Genomic DNA, 23,617 nt, shown 5'->3' on the forward strand with positions numbered 1-23,617 from the left:
AATTGAGGGAAGGGAGACGGCGGCCTGGAGCTAGAGTGGCAGAGCCAAGTGGGGATGTGCAAGGGTAGGAAGCGGGGGAAGCAGGATTGGAGCTGAAATCCAGCAGTTGGAGGCGCCAGGAGGAAAGAAAGAGGACTGGCCTACGCCCGGTGCTGCGCGCTAGGCGGACAATAAGGCAGAGCCGGTGGCATTCAGTAGCAGCCGGTGCCACCCGACCGAGCCCCACTAGAAAAGCGGCTAAGAACAGGAAGCCGCGATGCAGGGCCGGATGTTTCATACTTTGGGCTGGCTGAAGCTGGGCGCCGGGTGGGTTTCTTGCGGTGCTTTGGACGACCCTTTCCCCGCCGCAAAGCAACCGCGTCGAGACTCCTCTTCAGCACCCTGGTGTCCACAGGCCTCTGAAACCCTTTCCTACTCGGACTACCTTGTGCCGGAAGGTTGCGGGTGACGAATCTCCCGAGCGGGCTCAGAGCCCGACTCCGGACTTCGTGCGCCCTCTGCTGGCTCGGCTTGGCTCCTCTCAGTACCCCGGCTTCGCGGCAGCGGCCGGATCTCAGATCCGGGGAAACCCTACCGGGGGAACCTCGGGTCGTGACGTCATCATACTCGGTGACGTCACCGGGCCCCCGGGGAGTGCGGGGGTTCCCACAGAGGCGGCTTCCCCGGGACTGCGCAGTCACTGCGCCCTGTGTCTGCCCCACAGGTCCCGCGCGGCTCCGGGTGAGGCGCGCCCGCCGACGCCATGGGAAGGAGCGGGCGCCGCTGCTGCCCCCCGCCGGCGCGCGCACGACTTCAACCCCGCCGCGGGCAGCCCCCGGCCGCGGGTCACCTAGTGACACTGGCGGCACTTGGGAGCGTGGCGCGGGCCCGAGGCTACGCAGAGGAGTGCAGTGTCCAGTGAAGCATCCGAGGACCCTCCTCCCGCGCCGCCGCCATGGTGATGTCCCAGGGCACCTACACGTTCCTCACGTGCTTCGCCGGCTTCTGGCTCATCTGGGGGCTCATCGTCCTGCTCTGCTGCTTCTGCAGCTTCCTGCGCCGCCGTCTCAAACGGCGCCAGGAGGAGCGACTGCGCGAGCAGAATCTGCGCGCCCTAGAGCTGGAGCCACTGGAGCTTGAGGGTAGCGTGGCCGGGAGCCCCCCGGGTCTGGCGCCGCCGCCGCCACCGCACCGCGGCCGCCTGGAGGCGCCGGCGCACTCGCATCCGCACGTGCACGTGCACCCGCTCCTGCACCACGGGTCCGCGCCGCCGCACACGCACCCACACCCGCACCACCACGCGCTTCCGCACCCCCCGCCGCCTCACCTCGCGGTGCCGCCACGGCCCTGGAGCTACCCGCGCCAAGGTAAGTACCAGCCTCTGCTAGGAGGCGATCGGGGACCACTAGGGCTGGGGCAGCGCCCCACCATTGGGCGGGCTCACTGCTTAAGAGCGAGGCTTTCACCTGCAGCCTTCCCGAGAACCTAGGAGGAGGGAGCGGGCTGGAGCCGGGGTTGGCGGCTGGCCAGGGCTTTTGCGGGAGGCTGGGGACGGTGGCTTCACCCCCTCGGACCGCTTCCCACTCCGCAGCGGAATCGGACATGTCCAAGCCACCGTGTTACGAAGAGGCGGTGCTGATGGCCGAGCCGCCACCGCCCTACAGCGAGGTGCTCACGGACACTCGCGGCCTCTACCGCAAGATCGTGACGCCCTTTCTGAGCCGCCGCGATAGCGCGGAGAAACAGGAGCAGCCGCCACCCAGCTACAAGCCGCTTTTCCTGGACCGGGGGTACACCTCGGCGCTGCACCTGCCCAGCGCCCCACGGCCCGCGCCGCCTTGCCCTGCTCTCTGTCTGCAGGCCGACCGCGGCCGCCGAGTCTTCCCGAGCTGGACCGACTCAGAGCTCAGCAGCCGTGAGCCCCTGGAGCACGGAGCTTGGCGCCTGCCGGTCTCCATCCCCTTGTTCGGGAGGACTACAGCCGTATAGAGGGGCGCCCGGCGTCCCGGGCCCCACCGGCGGACTCCTGGCCTGACTGCGGGGCTTTTTAAATGCTTCTCTTGGACTGCGGGGAGGGGTGGGGGGAGGGAGGGATTTCTTACCCCGTTTGTTACATTTTGAGGATAATAAAGGTGTGTGATCTGGTTTGGTAAAAGCGGAGGGGGGACCTGCTGCTTGCACCTAAGGTTTTGGTGACCAGGTCTACTGAAGCCTTGGCAGGAAGGAACCTGAATGCACGTTTCTGCTATAAGCTGGCCTGAGGATGCAGAACTAAAGCTGAGCTCGGCCTTCTTCTGCCACTAGAAACTAGATAACGACCCCCCACACACCGCCATGTCAGGCCACCTAGCCAGCCTTTGAGATCATGGTTAGGGCACCCCCTGGCAGCAGAAAGGTGCCTCTCCCTCTGCAGCCTTTGAGTGGGAAGAGTTGGGAATGGGGGGTCAAGGCAGGCCGCCCACACTAGATCAGCCCCTGGAGGCCCAGGACAGCAGGCCTGAAGGGATCTGGATTTCTTTATTAACAGACATGAGCACGACCCGTTACAGAAGTTTGTGCTTTCCAAAAAACCAGTTACTGAATGTGAAAAAGGAACCCAAGCAAAGAGAAAGGAGTTGGGGAAGGGCCACCCAAGCTCCTGGGCCCCATCCATAGCCCTGACCTGAATCACGCCTAGGGCCTCCAGCCTGGGACCTGCCCGGCAGGAGAGGGCGGGGAAGCCGAGGGGCCCCAGCTGGGCCTGCTACTTCCTTTGGGCCAGGCAGGGAGGGGCCAAGAGAAGGGCGGGGAGGGGGTCCCAGGGAGCCAGAGCCCACGAGCCATTTATTGCCATGTTTTAAAATTCGTGCAAAATATCTGAAGCCCTGGACAGAGAATACAAAGTGATATTTTTCCAAGAAAACATAAAACTAGGAAAAAAGGTGGGGGACATTTTCCCACCAGAGCTCCCCCCACGCCAGGCCCCAAGCAGGGTGAGGCCTCCACCCCGGCCAGCTGAGCAGAGAGGACTAAGAGCTACAATCTGGACTGGTGGGGAGGGAGTGGAATTTGCAACAGCGTCTCAACTACCAACGGGAGGAAAACCAGTCAACTGTACAAGTCTCCTATCAACTTTAAAAAAAAAGAGAGAGAAAAGCTGTAAAAGTCAGGCCCTGTGGGTAAGGAAGCGGCCAAGTCCCTGGCCAGGGCCCGAATCCAAGTGGGTGCCAGGCGGAGCTGCTGCAAATGCAGGCGCGGCGGGCCGCGAGCCGTCTGACCAAAGGCTGGCAAGGGTGGGCACCCTTGGCGAGGGCAGCCTGAGGGTGGGCACCACCACTAATCGCCACCCTCAAAGCCCTCCTCCTCTTCTGGTGCTGGGTCTGCATCCCAGCAGGTGATGTCGATTTCTGTGGTGTTGGGAGAGTAGAGTTAAGGAGATGGCCCAGCAGATCCATGATTGTGTCCCCCAACCTCTGGGAGCTGTGCCAGCTGTGTGTCGGGGGGGGGGTTGCCTGCTCACATTCAAACCCAGCACCCCCACCCGAACTCCTCCCCAGCATCCATCCCAGTACTACCTGGAGGCTTGTTGTAGAACACAGGAGGTGGAGCCTTTGCACACAGCTCTTCCGATTGCGCAAACTCCTCCTCCTGTGATTGACTGAAGTACCCCTCACTGGCCTGCAGGGGGAAAGTACCAGGTTACTGGGCTCCACCCAGCAGGACTAGGGCTGACCTATCAGGCGTGAGCCTGTTGCCATAACAACGAGTGATTCCAGCAGTGGTTGCCAGGGAAACATAGATGCCTGCCTTGGGAACAAAAGCAGAGCTGGCCTAGGGAAGGGGAGTGGAATGGAGCTTCCCCCCAATAATGTGGGTCACAGAGAAAGGGGGGTACTACTGCAAGCCTGAAGAATACAAGGTCAGCTCCCTGCTTAAGCCCTGACTACCACCCCTCCCACCAGGCTGCCCCTGCCCCACCTGTGTCCCCTCCTTCTGGATGGTTTCACCATTGGTCAGCAGGTGAGGCTCTGGCTCTGGTTCTGGCTCCTGCTCCTGCTCCAGGTTCTCTAGAGCTGAAGGCAGAACTGGGGCCTGGGGGACAGCCAGGGGCTCCCCTACTACTTCCTCCTCTGGGTCACAGAAGGTGGCTGGAGGCTCAGGCAGCTCATCAAAATTGAGAAGGTTGGCACAGCCTTCGCCCGCTGGCAGCAGTGGCTCCTGAGCCACCTCATCCAGCAGGGGCACTTCCGCCAGAGTGACTTCAGCACCTGAGGGTGAGGGGGGGGCCCTGGGCTCAGCCTGGGGTGCAGAGACCCCTTCCCCATTGCCAGGCCATAGGTCAATAAGGCTGGCAGCAGCAGGGGTGATGTTGTTGGCAATGGTGGTGTCAGCAGTGGCAGCGGTGGTTTCAGTGGTGTCAGCTGCATCAGCATCAGCTACTGAGGTGTCGGCTGCAGTGGTGTCAGCTGTGGCAGACTCCACAGGGGCAGCCAGGACAGCCTGCTCTGGAGACTCCATGAACATCAAGTCCTCTGTGGGGCTGGCTTGCCCTTGGGTGGGCTCCCGAGCCTGAGGGGTCTCCTCCAAGGGGCTGGCCCAGGCCTGAGGGGTTGCTGCTCTGGCCTCCTTGACGATCTCTTCACTGTCCAGGCTGGGGCTAGGCTCCTGGGTCTCTGTCACAGCACGGATGGAGGAGACAGATGCAATCAGCTCCCTCGGGGAAGGATGGAGACCCTGGGCAGCCACCCTCTGATACCCTGCCCACCCACTGAGGAGTGAGGCAGTTGGACACTTCCAGGAAAGAACACCTCCACTAAGACTTCCATGCAGGGTTTTCAGCACTAACTGCACCCCACTATCTCTTTACCTAGTGTCTTTAAACCACTCAGCAGCCCAAGGAGGAAGACCCCATTCCCACATCAGAGACAGACACTGAGGTTCAGAGAGGGCAGGTCTGACTGCAACACCAGGGCTCCTCCGGGCCACAGCCACTTCCAGGGCACTGCAGTCTTGGTAGTGGATGGCCCAGATCCCTGGGGAGTTGTTACCAGGGCAACCTAGGGTTCCCAGCCAAAGCATTTATGGGAGGCCCAGTGCAGGCAGGGCCCCTCTCACCTTGGGCTGGTGGGGGTGGCGGTGGCAGTGGTGGAGGCTGCGAGGACGTGACCTCATCCAGGGCCCGCTCGATCTGCTCAGAGACAGGGGTGGAGGCTGTGCTGGAGTAGTCAGATGGGCTCCGGGCAGGGATGGGAGTGGGCGCCATTCTCCGGTGGCTGTCCAGGTGGCTGCCTATGAAACAAACCCCCAGTTTGGTTAGTGAGGGCGGGGGAGCCAGGTGGGACCAGGATTGTCCACCATGGGGCCTAGCCAGCACTTCCTCTCTGGAGTCTGGGTGGGGGCTGGGAGCTCCCCAGGTCCCCCAGGGGTCAGACCACAGCTCCAGACCCTGTAAGCCAGACCTCTGGGGGCCAGTGCCCCTGCAGGGCCAAGGGCAAGAGGCAGGCAGTACCTGCTCTGGGGACAAACACCAGAGATCAGTGGTTAGGCTGGGGGAGTGAGGGCAGGGGGGCTGCTGGGAAGCGGGGCCCTCCTTACCCCCCCGCCGAGGCCTATGGCTGCTACCTACATGGGAGGGAGGAAGAGAGGTTTGGGGTGCGGTGACAGGTGATATAGGGAAAGGGAGTCCGTGGAGGGGAGGAGGAGGAAGAGGAGGAGGAGGAAGGCCCACTGTCCGATGCCTTAATGAAAGGGCAGTACGGACGACCTGCCGAGAGAGACAGACAGAGAAAGAGACAGAGGACAAGAGAGGGTCAGTCTCCCCCACCCCCTCCACAAGGCCTCACCCGCCCCCAGGGCTGGCCCTGGATGTCCAAACTGACTTCAGCCAGGGTGCACACTCAGCCAAGCTGGGCCACAGCCTCAAGCCATTGAACACCTCCCACCAGCACAGACACGCACAGCAAGGAGCCTGCTACACACAGCCAGCTGCTCTGAGCAGCAGCATAACCAGGGACCCCAGCCCTGGGCCAAGCACACAGCCAGTGCAAACACATTCAGACCAGAACACAGGGAGTGGAAGAACGCTTCAGAGGAGGTAGAAGCTGCATGGGGAGAAGCCAAATAGGGAACCCCGGGTGCAGCTCCAGACCGCTCAAACTCAGGGCCAGCACAGGAGCCCTACCCACATGCATCCACGGCCCTTCAGGCTGGCCCTGGTTCAACCCGGCAGGGCTGCTCCTTGCGGCCAGTGGCATGCTTTAGCCCATGCCAGAGCTGCCCAACTGGTCTTTAGCATGACCCACTGCTCAGCCAAGACCCAACACCGACACCACTCCTGGCCCTTCTCAGGGTCCTGCCACCTGTCAAGTGGTGGGCGGAAGCATACTGCATGGAGGGTCTCACTTTCTCCAAGGGGTCCTTGGGTAAGGCTTCCTTTCCAAGAAAGAGTCCCAAGGAGGCGCAGGGCCATAACTTGAGGAGTGAGGGTTGGAGGGGGGTCGGGCCTGGGACTACCTGGTCGGTGGTTGAAGGGTGAGGGCACATCACAGCTGCCTACAGAGGCTGATGCAACTCGTTCCTGCTGCTTGAAAAACTCCCGTGGGTTGTCAGGCCGCTGGGCAATGATGGCCGCTGCCTCCTGAGGGCACAAGAAAATGGTCAGGGCCAGGCTAGTGCCTGCCTGCCTCACCTACCCTGTGCCCAGCTCTCACCTCTACCTCCGATTCTGACTTCTTCATCTGGGTCTCTTCCTCTGCATCCTGCTGGTCACCCTGCAAACCAAAGGGACAGTGTCCTGGGCACCCACTCCCACAGAGGCTCTTGGCCTTCTTACAGCCTTCGTGTCTCTTCCACAATCTGGGAAAAAGGGTCTCAGAGGTGGCACTTCTGCCACCCTCACCACCCACTCACACTGCCCATTCTCTCCATCCCTGGCCCTCAGTCATCTCATCTCCAGCCTGGCCAGGCCCCTGGGCACCCAGCTCACTCACCCCATATCTAACCAGGCACTCAGGGCCTCCAGGAGCACTCCTTGTTTTGTAGCTAACTTTTCTCGGACCTCCCACCCCAGTACCCAGGTCACCATGCTCCCATTGTTGCCGCCTGGACCTAGGCATCACAGCCAAGCCTTCCTTGCTAGTCCCCTGCCTCCCTACTCTCCTCCCCTAATTTGCTCTCTAAAGGCCCTGAAAGGACCTTTCCAAAATTCAGATCAGGCCATGATTTTTTCCCTCAGGGGCTTCAGCACGCACTGGCTGAATATGGCCTATAGACGGCTGTTGTTTTACCGGTATGACGTTTCTAAAACACGGGAATCGGTTGCCACCACTTAAAAACCAGGAAATTCTCATACTGAAATGAGGATCCCAGTTCCTCTTGAGATGCCAGAAGCCCTGGCCACACTAACCCGCACGCCCTGAGAAGCAACCCTGGCCAGAGCTGCCCTGCAGCTGCCCTCGCTCTGGCGTGCGCTCCCCGCAGCCCTGCCGTGCCCATCCACGCTTCACCTGCCCTCCTGGCTCCACGTTTTAAGGTTGCAGCACAGGAGTACAAGTAGGCAGGGCCCCTGCCTAGCCCACGTTACCCTTCCCCAGCCCCTGTCACCTCAACACCACCCCCGTCTCCACCCCAACTTGCCCATGTACTCTGTGAGATGCAGACAGAAAGTCCTCAGCACGAAGGAGTCACAGTTTCTAGAACACGCATACCTTTCCCGCCTCCATGGAGATCAACTTCTCTCTCCCAAATGCCTGACCACACCCAGGTCCAACCCCTCCTATTTCCAGCCTCAGCTTGGGCACTGCCTTCTGGGGAAGAGGTCCCTAGTCCGTTCAGGTCATTTCCTTCTCTGAGTCCTCCCCCGCTGTTCTTGGCATTCACCATAGATTACACTATATCATAATCTCCTGTTTCTGGTGTCACTCCCTCACCCCGTGAGTGACACAGGATGAGGACTCAGGTCTGTGTGTCAGTGGCTAGCACAAGGTTGGTACATGTTGGCTCAACTGAACTCACTACAACAAAAGCCTCTTATTTGGCGTCCCCTGCTGCTCAAGTGGCAAATCATGTAGTTGGGGGAGGAGAAAAAGCTACAGGTAAGGTGGTGAAGTAACAGGGTTTCTTTGTTTTTCAGCAGAATCTAGAACTTAAACTTATCTATCAGGGTGCATTAGGAGAACGGCCTTTCATAGTATTCCCCCTCAAGAGCACTGTCACTTCAATGATAATGTCTTCCAGAATGAAGTCTCAACTCCTTTAACCTTGCTCTCTTCCCAATCAAATTTCTCCTGCTCCTCAGCCACGGGGCTCCAGTCAGGCCAGACTCCTTGCCTTCCCATAAACATACATCCTGCCAGCCTTTGCTGGTTCTCTGCCCCCTGCCTAGTGTAGTCTCACTAGGTTCCTCTGCCTTGTTCACAAAAAAGACCAGAAGCATCTTACCACAAAGGCTCTACTACAACCGTGTGAACAACACTGAAATAAGTTAAGGCTGTAGGTGGGAAAGAGAGATCAATACAGTAATCATAAGTGCCAAAAGCATTGTTGTGCCTAAGCATTTTCAGAAAACTGGGAGCTCCCTGGCAGCCCAAGCAAACAGGGAACCCAGATAAGAAACAAAGTTCTTATTAACAGGGGTGAGAAAGGATTTTATGGTGCTAAATCCCGAAGTTTCTCATGTGGGATCTTCCTTAGAAGACCCGAAGTTGCAAGATCACCACTCTAACCTGCTAAAATGTCACTGTCACACAAGCTACACTTGAAGGGCCAGATGGGACTATAAAATAATGCATCAGATTTTGCCTGAAGTATTAATTGGTGAAGATGAGTGATCAGTTCAGGGGGTTCACTATTTTGTGTGTGTGTGTGTGTGTGTGTGTGTGTGTGTGTGTGTGTGTGTGTATGTGTGTGTGTGTGTGTGTGTTTGAAATTTTTTCTGTAAAACTAAGCTTTTTCAAAAACATTACTCTGAATGGATAAACAACATGTGGTGTATATATATATATATATATATTTTTTTTTTTTTTTTTTTAAAGAATATTATTCAGCCTTAAAAAGGAAGGAAATTCTGACATATGCTACAACATGGATGAACTTTGAGGTGAAATGAGACAGACAAAAAAGGACAAATACTGTAGGATTTCAGTCATATAAAATACGTAAAGTAGTCAAATTCAAAGAGACAGAAAGTAGAATGGTGGTTGCCAGGGGCTGTGCGGGGAGAAGAGAGTGGGGAGTTGTTCGATGGGTATATTTAGTCTTACGAGATGGAAAGAGTTCTGGGGATGGATGGTGGTTATGGTTACAGAACAATGTGATGTACTTAATGCCACTGAACCGTAAACTTAAAAATGGTTGAAATGATACATTTTATGTTATATATATTTTACCACAATTAAAAATAAACAAACGGGGCGGGGGTGGAATTGGTAAAGGACCACAAATAGCGATGGCAGTGTATACTGTTGAATGTAATAATGACTCTGATGTGAGCATCACGTATTGCACACAGGTATCGATATTCAACTCTGTACCCCACAGATGTACAATCAACTATGCTATAATAAAAATTAAAAAATAAAATAAATGAATCCATTAATTAAAAAAAAAAAAAACATCTTGTCCACCTTGTTCTTCACCATGTTTCCAATACGTGGCACATGGCAGGGGGTAAGCATTTGTGTTGAATTAATTATTGAGGCTGGACTTACCAACTGCACATCACCTCTACCCCATCCAGCGGCAGATATGACTGGAGTGACCTATGACAGCCATTTAATGCCAGTGCCTACAGGACTGTCTTGCCTCCTTCTTTCCAGTCTCCTGTGGGTATCACCCTGGAGCTGGTTTGAGTCCCACAGTCCAACATCCTCACAGCTCATCATAGTCCCAGTCCAGAGGAGTATCACCCCCACTTCCCTTCCCAAATTGCACTATGCTCAGTCCTGAATGACCTTAGCTATTTCTGAAATACTAATTTCAACGCAAAGCACAAAGACTTGACTCCACTGTGATTTTCAGGGACCAATCCACGGGACCTATGGGCCATCTCCAATGTTTGGAGATTCAGACAGCACCCCTGGAACAAGGGGGCTGCTCCAAAGGAGACAGCGCACAGTTGGATACAGGTGTTCAAAGCACTGGCCCAGATTCATTCAGATGGCTCTGCAGCACTATTGTTGCAGGGATCAGGCCTCAAGCCCCCAAAGTGCAGGAACTGTGTCTAAGTTCCCCCATTCCCCCAGACCCCACTGGGGAGGGGAGAGGGGGAGGCCTGGCCAGTGAGGGTCAAGGTGGATTTTCTCTTCTAGATCTCTACAAGCTTCTCCAAGCAAGTCTTTTTCCATAGCCAGAGGGCAGAGCCCAATATGATGGGGTGCCAGTCCTGATATTCCATGACACCCCATTCCAAGCAGGTCCCCAGAACACCCAGCACTGTCCCGAGCCTCTGATCTCCCCACAAGGCCCAGGAACTCAGGGACCATCCTCACTTCCCTGACCAGGAGACTGGGAGCCCTGGCAAAGAACTTACGAAGATAGACTGCTCCTTCAACCGCCTCTTGGCCTCTTCAGCTTCTAAAGTCTGCTGTTTCCTCCTGGAAAGAAAAGCCAGCAAGCACCCCCCTTCAGGGTGGGCCCACGAGACCCTGGGGACCCTGGAGCCATCTGCCCAGGCGGGGCGCACTCACCTGTGTTCCTCGATCTGTTGTTCTCGCTCCCGGTAGCGCCGCTCACGCTCCTCCTGCTCCTGCCGCTCCTGCTCCATCCGCTCTTGCTCAAACCTGAGTCTCTCATCCAGGGCCTTCTTCCGTTCCTCCTCCTTCCTCAGCTCCTCCTCCTTCTGCAACCCCCCAGTGCCGAGGAAGTGTAGGCCCTCAGCCTGGGGGCCTGGACCCTGCCCCTCCATCCCACCACTAACCCAGGGCCAGGGAGGTGGCAGTTCTGGAAATTCAAGGGATGAGCCCCATGGGCATAAGGCCAAAAGGGCTCACTCTTTCAGCTGGGGAGCATGTGGGATGGGGCACACCGTTGACGTGAGAGACTCAGAGCTACCCCATGGGGTCAGGGAGGGGCAGCTCAGCCAGAAGGCCAGGTTGGGGTTCTGCACCTTGGCCTGCTCCCAGAACTGCTCACGGTTAATTCGCTTCATCTCCACAGCCGCGTCAGTCTTCTGGTAGGTGGTGCCCTGCAGGGTCAAATGACCTGGCATGGGCACAGAGCGCCCCTGCACACACACACTAAGGGTGAGGGCTAAGAGGGAGTGGACAGGCCAGACTCAGGAGCCAGGCCACAGGTGCCTGGGACACACTGACCACAGGCTCGGCATTCTCATCCTCCCGCAGCCGCAGCCGGTGCAGCACGGGGCTGGAGAGCCGCGCCAGCCCGTTGGAGAGCCGTTGCCCGATGGCGCCGGCATCAATGTCTTCCACACTGCTGGCATTCACGATTACATCGACGCCCTTCGGAAAGAAGAAAGCAGTGTTCAGGCTGCATTGTGGCCCCTTCCTGTCACCACCCCCAGCACACAGACTGGCCCTGGGTGGCTGCCCAACCCTCAGCCCTGGCGTCACACACACCTGAAAGAACTCAGCCACCTTAGCCACATGGCTGGCACAAGCACACTTGCGGGCATCAGGCACGTCTTCACCAACCTGCAAAGTACACAGCGAAGAGCGGGTCAGGAAGGAGCAAGAGGGGCAGCAGCCTGAGGCCCCAGGCTATGTTCCCCAGGCCTAGTGAGGTTCTTTGGAAAGAACTGTGTCAGCGGGCGGGGGAGGGGTAGAGGGCGACTGCTCCAGACCTTCAGCTCCCTTCCCCAGCCCACAGCTGCATACCCAGTTGATGAGCACGTATTTAGGCAGAGCAGCCTGGGAGTCCTTGACGCTGCAGAAGCCGTACATCACCTTCTGGTTCTCGAAGTGGCCAGAGAGCTCCTGTAAGCCCCCTTCTGGGGGAATCAGGAGGGTGTCAGGACTCCTCATTTCCTAAACTCTTACTCTACAAAGGGCCTGGAACCTGAAGGAAAGGCTCCTCGCAGGCTCTGCAGGCACCCCTAGGAGTCTTCGGGCCTCTGAGATCTGGAGGTCCCAGACAGAGTTTTGTGTTGGTGTGTTGGTGTGTTGGGCAGGGAGAGGAGGCAGACAGGATCTGCTTTGCCTCTGAATCCTCCAGGGCCTGAGCTGGGGTTGGACTGGGAGCAATGGGTGTTTTCTTCCATGTCTCACCAGGTGCTAGTGCCCAGCGAGGTAAAATAAAACCTTCCGCCTATGGAGAAAGTGGGGCTGATCTGGGCCATCCCTGTTAGGCCCTTGCCCTCCTAGCTGTGTGACCTTGGGCAAGTCACTTTCCCTCTCTGTGGCTCAGTCTTCTCAGAAGTCAAACAGGAAACAAGTCCCACCCACCCCCACCCCTCCCCCACCCAGAGTATCACAGGGATGACAGCAGCGATGACCAGAGGAAGGACACCAGCCAGACAAATGTGGGTCTGCTGGATGTGGGCAGGAAGGTGGCCCCAAGCCAGGCGGGTGGGAAAGAAAACAAGTGGAGGAGGGGCGGAGAGGAAGGAGAAGGAATGGCTGGAATTCTTACCTCCTGATGCTGCAAGCTTGAGGTCATCTGAGCCATCCTCATATGTGTACAGAGCCCTGGGGAGAGGGAGGGGTGGCTCTTCCAACTGTTAGGGCCCAAGCCGCCAATTTTGGGTGGGGATGTTTCTGGGGAGGGAGAGGGACAAGGAGCAGGCAGGACAGGATGGGGGAGGGCTCCTGTTGTCTCCATGGAGCCCAGCGGAGGCCTGGGTCAGGTGCAGAGCAGAGAACGGAGAGAGAAATAGCTGTCTGGACGAGCTCAGTGCACCCGGGCCCTGGCCCTGGCAGCCTACAACCCAGTGAAGCGGGTGTGCAATGGAGATTCCAAGGCGACGGTTCCTTGGTTACTGTTCCCTGGCTACCGTGATCCTCATCCCCCATTGGCCAGCAAAACCTACCTGGCGCGTGCCTCGGCACTGCCATCCCTCCCCCCCAGAGAGGAAAGAGGGGAAGAGAGAGAACCTGGTGCTCCCACAGCTCTGGGCATCCCCCGGTAACCATGGCAACCCAGCAATTGGCACACGACCAGCCCACCCTAGTGCAGCATTCTTTTCAAACACAAAGGACCAGGGGGACCCACCCTCAGCCTCAATCTCCGCCTCTCTGAAATGGGGATGAGGTCACTGCAGTCACTCTCGCTGAGACTTGGGCTTCAGGGTAGCTGTGCTCTCCTGGCCTTCCAACCCCTAGGCTGCCTCCACCCTAGCTGAGGCCTCCGGGGACTGCCGGCCTTCCCTTCTGCTTTAGCTTCACAGAAAGCTGACCTAGCAGCCTTTCTCCTACCTCCTCCTCCCTACCTCTTTCTGCTCTGGCTCTTCCTCCCCAAGCAGCAGTGGCATAGCATCCATCTCATGGAAGGGAACACAGACACTTCCTACTAGGATGCACACTCAGACTGGGGAGTCACTGGAGGAGAGGCCTGGGCCAAGGAAGAAGGGCTTCTCCCTGAGGTTCAGAAGGGCTCAGACCCTTCCCTAAACTCCCATTTCTCTACTGCCAAGGCAGAAGGCTGGGGACTGTGAGGAGGGGAGGCAGGAGTGGGAGCCAGATGGAGAAGAGAAAGGGAGGGGGGAGGCAGAGGGAGAAACAGGGAGAGGGGAGGAAGAAGAGACTAAGACCAGAGAAAGGAGAGAAGTTAAGGAAAGAAGAGGAAATGAAGGAGGTGAGGAGAGGAGGAGAGAAAGAGGGAGGAAGGAAGGAGGGGGAGGGAAGATGGAGAGACGAGGGGAAAGGAGGAAAGAATGGGGGAGAGAGAAGGAAAGAAGGAGGAGGGAGGAGGGAAAGAGAAGGGGAGAGGGTGGGCAGGAGAAGGAGGGAGGGAGGGAATGTCTGGCCTCAGCCACAGGAGGTGGGCACAAGTTGTTGCCAGGGCCAAATGGCCCCCAGCCCCTCCCCTTCCCAAACCCCCCTCTCACCAACTCCAGAAAGACACAGGTGGGCTGTGGAGCTGGGAGCTATTGGTCCAGCTGTTGCCGCAGCCCCAGCCCTGACAGCTGCATCCCAGAACAGCTGTCCCACCACCTGTCCCAGGCTACCCTAACCCACCCTGGGAACAAAGAGGCCTTGGAGAAGTAGGGTCTGTCACTCTTCATTCACAGATGATTAACTGAGGCAGAGCCCAGGGATCCTGGTTCCCAGACACTGTTCTAGACATAACACCTTGCTAGGACTTGTCTTAGCCTCCCTGAGGCCCTTTCCGTTTTCAACCCCTGCCTACCCACCTTTTCCTGCTTGGGCCACAGTCCTTCTCCAACAGAAACCACACCTAAATTCAAACCCTTCGGTTGGTCTTCATCCCTCAGCTCCCCCAGCCTGCCTTTCCATCCACAGCCTCGCCCTGAGCTGCACCTCCTGAAGCACCTACCACACCCTGGCAAGGATGGGAAGAGGCATCAGAATCCATACCCAGATCCCACTGGATCCGAGGTCTCTAAGCCTGGGCATGTGGAGCTGGTGAATTTACAGGGAATCAAGATTGGGAAGGAGGGGGAAGACTAGGAATCAACACATCTTGATAGCTCCAAGCCCTGGAGACAGACATGGCCCCAGACTGTAAGCTTCGTGAAGACAGGAATTGACTCTGTCAATCAACACATACTGCTCTCTGGGTCCCCTGGTCCAACACAGAGCAGCACTGGCAGGTAACTATGATACTAACACAAACTCTTAGGGAAACTGGACTAAGGTGAGGTGGAAGCTGGAATTTGGCAGCTCTAGGAAGATCCTGGGGACTGCTGGGGGTGGGGTCTGTGGGCAGGCAGACCCCCGAGGACAATCACACTCAGGATGTTAGAGCTGGAAAGGCCTTGAGTATCCTAGATATGGTTGAGCCCAATCCCCTCTTCTTTCCAAGAGGACTAGAGAGGAGCAGGAACTTGTGTGTGGTTGCCCAGCGAGTCATACCACAACCAGGGCAACACTGGCCTTTCCCACTACACAACCTGACTTCCTGGGTCCCCTGCTCCCAGAGCCAGGGCCGCGGTCCATTTCAGAGGCCCTATCCCCCAGGAGTGAGCTCCCCACAACCTCTCCCCATCCCCCCATTAGGAGTCAAGGTAAGGGAGGGCAGTGTAAAACCCCCTATGCCTAGACAGCAATTTTACCCCAGACACCTCTCCTTCTGGACCCTAAGTTCAGGATCTGCCCTGAACCTTGAGATTTCACTGTGCCTCTGGTTCTGTCCTGGGTGCTGGGGCATTCTTGCCCCTTTTTGCAGGATGTAATCTTCACACCCCTTTTACAAATGCTCTCTGGGCCCTTGGGAGTGAGCAAATGAGTGTGTATGTGTGAGTGTGCATGTGTGCATCTGTGTGTGTGTGTCCCACACACAACCCAGATGGGAGTGACGCACACCAGTGATTAATAACTCACTTTGGCCACATGGATGCTGCCAGGGGCGTGGGAGCCCAGGCTTCTGCTGAGCAGGATGTGGGGCAGCTAGTGGTTGTGTGGCCCCAGCATGGGGCCACCAGAGCTCTGCTTTTGGAGGATTAGGAGAAAATGGGATGGTGGTAGACAACACCCTCAGACTGGAGGGCAAGGGTGGTGTTTTGGGGTGGGTTGTGCCTCTCCCCTGGCAGGGCTATATCCTAAAGCTAGCTCCTCCACCGGGCCAAGCCGGCCACTTGCCCAGAACTCCTCCCATGATCTCAGCCCCCCAGGGGCAGGGTTGGGACAAAGGGTGGGCCGCTTGCCTGCTGAGCCTGTGCTGGCCTCTCCTGTGACTGACCTGGAGGACACAAGCTTGTCTCCCGCGTCCATCCCTCCAGGCCTGGCTGCCCGCCAGTGCTGCAGTACTGTGGCATGGAGGCCTGGCCATCTTGTTCCCTCTTCCAGACCCCAGGTCAGTGTTCCTATCTGGCTGCTCTTCCAGTGTGACGGCAAGGCCAGCCCAAGTGGGGTCCCTCAGACCTGCCTGCACTCTGTGCCTCAGTTTCCTTAAGGAGAAGAGGCTGTTTCCTGCCTGCCAGGGGGAAGAGAGGCCTAGGAACAGAATGGGCACCTTTCCCAAAAGAAGAGTATTTTGGGGGGGATGATGATTCCAAGATGGGACAGTGAGGCACCCCTTGGTTTTCCTGCCACCCTGGAGGCTCCAGCCTCAGAGCAGGTGGCCCATCCCTTCCCCCAGCTCAGGAGAAGAAAACAGCTGGGGAGGGGCACGAGGGGCAGCCCAGCTTCTCCCCCATGAGAGAGCTGACTGCCTCTTGCTGGGGGCCGAGTGGATCTACTCACCCCCGCATCCCTCTTCTGCGGCTTCCTCCCAGGAGCTTCAGCTGGCCCCCTAGACAAGAAGCTCTGTCCCCTTGGTATCCCCAGCCCAGCTGCCTAGTCGCTGCGATCCCCTTCAGGTAGTGGAGAGGAGGGCTCATCCTCGCCTCCACCGAGATCCGCCAGGGGTAAAGGAGTCACTTTGCGGTCGCCATGTGGCAGTGAACGTCTTTCCCTCTCACCCCAACCCAGGGTCGGGGGTTGGGGGTGGGGGGCCGGCCAACTCCGACAGGCCTCCGGTGGGCGGGGCGCCCCGGCCCCCAGCCCGCTCCGCTCCTCCCCCGCTCTAGCTTTCCTTTGTGCTGTGGCGGGGCCGAGCTGGGCCAGGCTGGCTGCGCTGACTCCGCTATCTCGGTCCCCGCCCCGTCCCCGCCCGGTCCTCGCCCGCTCGAACGTGGCGAAGGTGCCCTTGGCAGCCCCGTGCACACCTGTCCCCTGGGCCGGGGGGTGGGGGGGAGGGAGGGACGGGGGATGGAATCCGCAGGGCCATGCGGCCCCGGGCCACACATCTGGACCCCGCATCTATCCGGCCTGCGCACGGCCACCGCTCCCACCGTGCGACTGGGGCCGCCTCCCGACTCTCGGGGCCGGTAGCGCCCCGCCTGGCCCGGCCCCTCCCCCGGCGCGCACAAAGGCTGCCCCTCCCTGGCCCTCCCGGCCCGCTGCACCATTTCGGGGTCTCGCCCTCCCTTCCCGGCTGCGGGGCGGCGGGGCCGGATGGGAACAAAGGCGCGGCGGCGGCGCGGGGACAAAGGGGCCGGGGGCGGGGGGCTCACCAGTCGGCCGCGCTCTCCTCGCGAATCACCTCCTCGTAAGCAGCCAGCAGCTCCAGACGGTGGCCGCTGAAGCTGACGCCGGCCATACTTCGGGCCGGACTGAGGCCGAACAGACAGACGCACGCACGCACCGACGGACCGACGGAGAAAGAGGAGGGAAAGAGGGAGTCGCCGCCGCCGCCTCGGAGCCTCTGCAGCGTTGCGAGCCGAGAGAGCCAGCGGCCGGGGGAGGGGAGCCGGCCGGCGGGGGGCGGGGGGCGCTGGCTCCGCCCGGCTCGCTCCCTCCGCTCGCTCGGTCCTAGCGCCGCCCCGGCCGGCCCGGGGGAGGCCCGCCCCCCTTCCCGGCCTGCCCCGGGCGCCCCCACGACCCTCGCGAGCGGCGCCCCGAGTCCCGGTCGCCCGTCCAGCCCGCGTCCCAAACCCTCACCTATCCTGTCCCCAGCCTAGGCGCTCTCCCTCTTCCCCAGTCCCAAACCCAGCCTCGTCCCCACCTCCTAAGGACTCCAACCCCTACCCCGCCCCAGCTTCATCCCTCTCTTTTCTGTGCCCAGTCCCAATCTGGTCCAGTCCCACCCCTTGCCTAATTTCTTTCTACCCCAGCCTCACCCACATCCCTGGTCCATCCACCCTATGCCAACCCCTAACCCTAGCCCAGTTAACATACCAGCCCACCCCTGGCCTGTCTGCAGCCTATCTCCCTCTCTGAAAGGTCCATTCCTAGTCCATCCCCATCATTATCCACTGCCATCTGTGTCCCAACCCCAAATCCACCACAATTCCTTTCCCATCCCAGCTCCAGCTCCATTCACAATCCCATGCTTAGCGTGCCTACACACACGAGTCTATTCACCTTCCTCAGTCCAGCCTATCCTAGTCCCACCACCTGGACCCAGTTCCTAACCACACGCCACCATCCCTGCACCATGACCATGTTATCTAAGGCCATTTCCAGCCCCTCTGCCCCTCAGCTCATCCCACCATTCCTAACCTCCTTCCCATCCACGCCTGTGCCCTCTCAGATGGGGCCAGCCTAGGAAATCTTTTACCTTCTCTCACAAGCCTCATGTCTCCCAGAGGAATCCCAAGTAGAGTTCCGGAAAGCACCATTTAACCCCAGATTCCCAGGGCAGAGCTCCTCCAAGGATGATCCGGGGCCAGCCTCCTGGTACCTTTATTTCCCAAAGCTCTGAGCACAGAAAGTGCTGGGGCCTTAGAGAAGTCCCCTGCAGGGGAGTGGACCCAACTGCCAGGGTCTCCTGGAACATCTCCATTCCTGGCTGGTTTGGCATCCTGAAACCCTCCACAGCTCTCAGAAGCATTTTCCACCACTACAAAGCCTCCCAACCCCATCTTCCCAGGAGAGGTGACAGAACTAGAGCAAACTTCACCTGGTCCAATCTTGGGGGTGGAGGAGGAGGACATTCCAGCAGAGCCTCTGAGTTCTGAGTTGGGTAATTGGCTACGCAGTGTACGCATTTACTCCTGCAGTGGGTCCCAGTGCTTTGGAATAGGGAGGATGTTTTTAAAACTCAAAACATTTCACAGGCCCCTGCCTCAGGAACTCTCAGTGCCACTATGCCCATGGCAGTTTCTCCATGGCTCCACTTAGAGTGAGGCTTGGGCAGGGTCAGACTAGGCCCTGTGCCCTAGACCAGCTGGCCAGTAGGTGCAGTTGGGATGCAATGGGGGTCACTAAAGGAGTGAATGACACAGGGCAGGGAATGAAGGGAAGAGGAGCCATGGAGAGGACAGAGCTTTGGCCTTCCCCCATCATTAGGCATGAAGAGTAGGGGCCTGTGGAGGAAGGAGACCCTGCAGCAGAGGCTGAGGGATGCCTGGGAGGGGTAGGCAGATGGCTGGACATCTGCATCTCTGGCCTCATCCCCTTCCTGCTTCCTTTGACTTGTCCTAGCTCACAACTCCTCCCACTTCTCTCCCCCACCCCCACTCCTTCCCCAGCCTCCTGCTCAATCAATTTCACATCCAAAAAACGGAAGCTTTAAGTGCATCAAAGCTTTCCCATCTCAAATTCCTGCCTCCCCACCAGCCACCTACAAACTCTCTCCAGCCACGCCCACCCTCACCTCTTACCATCTATATTTTTAAATGAACTTTCTATTTTAGAACAGCTTTAGATTTACAGAAAAATTACAAAGATAGCATAGAGAGTTCCCATATCTCCCACACCCAGTTTCCCCCATTTCAGGGGAGCAAGGGTGTTCCCTGCTCTCATGCCCTAGAGCCCCTCCTCCGATATTCTCACCCTTTACCCTTCCACATCATCTTCATTCTAAAATTTGTATAGGATGTTTGTAAACATCTGTCATCTGTAATCTGTCTCCTTCTCCTCCCAGTTTCCGTGGCACTGGCCAAGGTCACCAGTGACTCCTAAACTGGCAAATTCAGTGGACTCAGTAGTTCTCAGTTTCTTTGGCTGGTCGGAGTGGGTGGCCACTGTTCACTCTGTCCTCTGAAAACCTGCCTCCTTTCAGCCACTGGGTACCGCTGAAACCCACACACCCAGCCTTGGGGAGTTGTTAGCTGATGGGTGCCTTGCTGAAGGTCCTCCCACCAGGACTTCGTGTCTGCCACTCCCTAGCATTGATCACCCTTCAAGTCGCTGACATGTCTCTCCCACCCCCAGAGCGTGAGCTCCCCCTACACACTGGGAGGCTGGTCCAATGGCTTCTGGGTCCCCAGAGTGGAAAAGATCAGAAAAAGGAAGAACTTGGATCCAGAAACTGGTCCCTTGCTGTGTGACCTTGGCTAAAACACTTCCCCTTTCTGAGTTTCCTTTTGATAACCTGTTGTGAGGATAATACGGAACTGGATGGAGGCGAGAAAGCAAGAACCTCTTTCCTGCCTCCTCACAGCCCCACTCTCCTCCCTCCACCACCTCCTTCCTGCTCTGTGCTCCCCCACACCTCTCAGGGAAGGTTTCAAGGCTGAGGGAAAGTTTGTGGCTGCAGGACGTTTTTCAGCACCAGTTGATGGAGCCTTCTCTGGCCTCATCCTGCTTCTGCAAGATCCTACCAAGCACACCTTCAAAAGTGCCCCCTCATCGCTACAAAGCTCGCAGTTCTTCCCAGGTATCAGCCCTGGGCACTGCGCCAGCCGCTTTCATTCACCACATTTGCTCTGCTCCTGACAAGTCTATTGCTGCAGCCGCAGACCTTGCTAATGGTGGAACCTTACACTAGTTGCTTGACCTATCTTGCCTCACTCATCTTCAACTATAACATGGAGATGATAATGACGGCACCTACCTCATAGGGTCGGTTTGAGGATTTTAAAAAAATATCTAGAAAGTGCTTGAAAAAGTAACAGTATATAGTAAGTGCTTTGGATGTGTTGGTTGTTATTACTATTTTCCAGATGGGAAAACTGAGGCTCTGAGAGTGGCAGTAATTCACCCAGAGACACACAGCTGGTGAGTGGCAAAGTCTGGTTGACAACCCAGGTCTGTTCTGTGTCACTTCAGCATACCACATGCCCTCCCCAAACCCCTTCCAGCACCCCCATTTCCACACCCAGGGGTTGGGCTGGCCTTGAGTTTGGGTGGAGGAGTCAGGGACGGGGGTCTGGGCACAGAGGGGAGGAAGCGCAGTGGGCATCCATGGTGAGGCCTGCTCAGCATCCCTGCCTCTGTCTGCTAGCTGATTTTCCACTACCAACTCCAGATGGGACCATGTGATCCAGGCCTGGGTGTGGTCAGACCAGTGATCACTTCATGGATGGACACATAAACCGAGTCAGTCCAATGGACAGCAGCCCTGGGACTTTTGCTGGAGCCATCAAGAAAGGCTCAGTTTGTCCATTGGGGCTGCTGAGCTTGCAGGATGTGGGCCTGGAGCTGCTGGGGGCTGTCTCTGCCAATAATGGGGAGAGCCTCCTGAGAATAAAGCCAGCTCTGAAGAAAGCAGAGCTGGGAGATGGAGACAGAGAACAGGAGAGACTCCCGATGACACCCATGGGTACCTGGACCCAGCCAGGTCCACACTCGTTAACTTTTTCATTTAAATTGTCCCCATTTTTTAATTGTAGCTGAAGGCCCCCAAGTAGTGGTCATGTTTGTCAATGGTGAGGGACATGGCTGAAACCTGAACTGACCTTTTAATGCCCCCAATCCCTGAGCAGGGGGACCCAGTCTGGTCCTGGGGTCCTCACTGACCACTCTGAAGTGACTCCCCCTGCACAATCACCCAAGCAGCTGGACCCAGCCTGCTGAGCGCCCAGGCTCTCAGTCAGCAAGCTTCTTCTTGGTCGACCGTGACCCTCAGGACCCCAGCCTCTTTCCCTCCCCACCTTTAGCCCCACTTGGGAGGGCACTCCCTCCACTCTTAGGGTTGGCTTTGGATTCAAGCTGACTCAAGTTCGAATCCCAGCCCATCTGCTGCTCCCTGGGTGTCCTGCGACCAGGCCCTTTCTATGGAAGGGCTGCTTGGAGAGTCCCTGGATTGTGTGTACCTTATGTGTTTACCAAGGCCATGTGGGGCCCAGCTCTGAGGAGGCAGCAACAGAATCATCAGTTCCTGCCTCCTGTACTGTGGCAAAACAGTCCCTCACCCTCGCCGCCTCTCTCCCTGCTGACTCCAAATGAGCTCAAGCCGCTCTGAGCCAGGCAAAGTCCCTCCCTTGCCTGCTGCCTCTCCAGTTGCCCACTCGGCCCCCTGCCATGGGCTCTGCCCCCTCGCTTGTGGAGACTACGCTCTCCAAGGGCGCTAATGGTCTCCCCTGCCTGCCATGAGGACATTCATTTCCCAGTCCCCATGGCCTCCACCTGCACAGCCTCACACCCAGCTTTGGAACACCGTGATCCTTGCAGCTTCATGGTGGCGGGGGGGCACGTGAGAGACTGGGTGGTCCAGTTGGGAGCGCCTTGGCCTTTGATCCTTGGAGCAGCAGACCCTGGCCATTCCAGCTGGGTGGCAGTGGACAGGTCACTTTTCTGCTCTGAGCCTCAGTTCTGTTACCTGAAACATACCTTTAATAGCGTCTCTCTACAGGTGTTATGATGACTAAATGGTTGCTTTGTTTCCCAGCATACAGAGTGAAGTGGCCATTTAGAGGAGGTGCTCAAGACTTTTTACTTTTCCATCTAGGCTAGTTCCTCCTTCCCAAGAGTCAGTCCCCTGCTCTCTGCTCTTCACCCTACTCTCTCCTTACAACTCCATCCCGAGCTTCTCCCATCTTCAGCCACCATCCTCAGGCAGCTGACTTGTAGCTTCTCAGCTGGCAGGGGTGTCCCCTTGACCCACCACAGCCAAGCCTCTTAAAAGAGCTGTCTGCACTCTCTCATTCCACATCCTCATAACACGTCCCCTCCCCCACGCCAACCCTGTTTCTCTTTAACCCTGGCAGCCGCCCCAGCTCTTAGCTAAACTGATCTGGCAAATGTCATCTTGTTGCAAAATGCCAGGGGGACTCCTCAGCCTTATCTGCCTGTTTGACACTGTTGGCAACTTCTTGAAACACTCTTGCCCTGCCCCAGCTGCCCTGCCCTGGCTTCCCCACCCCAGAGCTGGAGCTCTCTGGAGGTTGTCGTTCTCCCTCTCTGGCGGCTCCTTCTGCTGTCTCTGTCCAGTGCTGTGATGTTGTGCTCCAGGCATCTCATCTCCTCTCTATGCTGAGGCACCAGCCATCCTCACACTGGATTTGGCACATATTCATTATTTTTTAAATAAGATTAAAAAAAAATCTAAGGTAGTTGCCAATATTAAAAAGCCAGATGTCACAAAAAAAATCTGAACCTCTGGACGCTGTGGATAAACTGACAGATATGGACACACTGCTTGCCATTTCCACGCGGCAGCCTTTGGTCCAGGCCGAGGGGCGGCGGCTTCCAGACAGGCTCCCAACAGCAATTGCCATCCGCCCAGTGCTCCTGCTCGCGTGTATCCATGGAAACTGAGGATGGACTGAGAGGGCTTCATGGTTCAAGAAAAGTGGGAGAGAGTACATTTCCTTGTGGAACTGAAAGACACTCTGTGTTTAATACACCGACGATGTCTAGGTTGAAAGAAAACTGCATCCCCTGCTTTTCTCCTGATCTTATGTGCATGGGACCCCTCCCTCCCCAGCTCGCCCTGGGCATCAATTACAAGCATCTGTGTTGACTGCCCCAAACCTGTCATTTCCAAATTGAATTTGAGGTGAATCCATACTTGCTTGAATCTTCAGCTGCTTCCTAAATTTATCTCCTAAATGTCCCACAAGCACCTCATTCAGTCATTCAACAGACATTCTAGGGCTGACTTGTTAGCTCACTGCTTAGAGCATGGTGCTGATAACACCAAGGTCCAGGTTTCAATCCCTACACAGGCCAAAAACAAACAAACTAAACAGACATTCCACTATATGCCAGGCACTGTTCTAGGCTGTGGCAAAACATCATGAAAATAACAAAGCTTTGCACTCATTCTCCAAGGGTCCCAGAGAGAACTCTACAAGGAGACCCTTTTCTTTTCTTAGAGGGGATCAGCTCAAGGACCTTTTGAGAAGGCCAACAGATGTGCCAAATGTCCTCATGCC

At 57.2% G+C, this 23,617-nt stretch overlaps 2 protein-coding genes across 3 annotated transcripts; one reads left to right on the forward strand and one right to left on the reverse strand.

The window, feature by feature from the left end:
- The first annotated feature begins 876 nt into the window (after nucleotides 1-876).
- PRR7 (proline rich 7, synaptic) lies at nucleotides 877-2,035 on the forward strand. The gene is made up of 2 exons (XM_063087981.1): nucleotides 877-1,346; nucleotides 1,571-2,035. Exons 1-2 carry the CDS (start codon nucleotides 935-937, stop codon nucleotides 1,966-1,968), a joined length of 810 nt encoding a protein of 269 aa, XP_062944051.1. The 5' UTR covers nucleotides 877-934; the 3' UTR covers nucleotides 1,969-2,035.
- Nucleotides 2,036-2,558: 523 nt separating this feature from the next.
- Nucleotides 2,559-17,195, reverse strand: DBN1 (drebrin 1). Of its 2 annotated transcripts, XM_063084967.1 has the most exons (15): nucleotides 17,087-17,195; nucleotides 12,544-12,599; nucleotides 11,790-11,902; nucleotides 11,532-11,606; nucleotides 11,268-11,414; nucleotides 11,063-11,140; nucleotides 10,644-10,795; nucleotides 10,487-10,550; nucleotides 6,669-6,728; nucleotides 6,472-6,595; nucleotides 5,585-5,722; nucleotides 5,074-5,247; nucleotides 3,937-4,631; nucleotides 3,534-3,636; nucleotides 2,559-3,365 (listed from the first exon to the last, which is right to left on the reverse strand). In XM_063084967.1, exons 1-15 carry the CDS (start codon nucleotides 17,170-17,172, stop codon nucleotides 3,295-3,297), a joined length of 2,136 nt encoding a protein of 711 aa, XP_062941037.1. In that variant the 5' UTR covers nucleotides 17,173-17,195; the 3' UTR covers nucleotides 2,559-3,294. The 2 variants fall into 2 exon arrangements, with proteins under 2 accessions (XP_062941037.1, XP_062941042.1); XM_063084972.1 differs by lacking the exon at nucleotides 5,585-5,722.
- Between the last annotated feature and the right edge of the window lie 6,422 nt (nucleotides 17,196-23,617).

The sequence above is a fragment of the Cynocephalus volans genome, chromosome 2 (assembly GCF_027409185.1).
Source record: "Cynocephalus volans isolate mCynVol1 chromosome 2, mCynVol1.pri, whole genome shotgun sequence".
Classification (NCBI taxonomy): domain Eukaryota; kingdom Metazoa; phylum Chordata; class Mammalia; order Dermoptera; family Cynocephalidae; genus Cynocephalus; species Cynocephalus volans.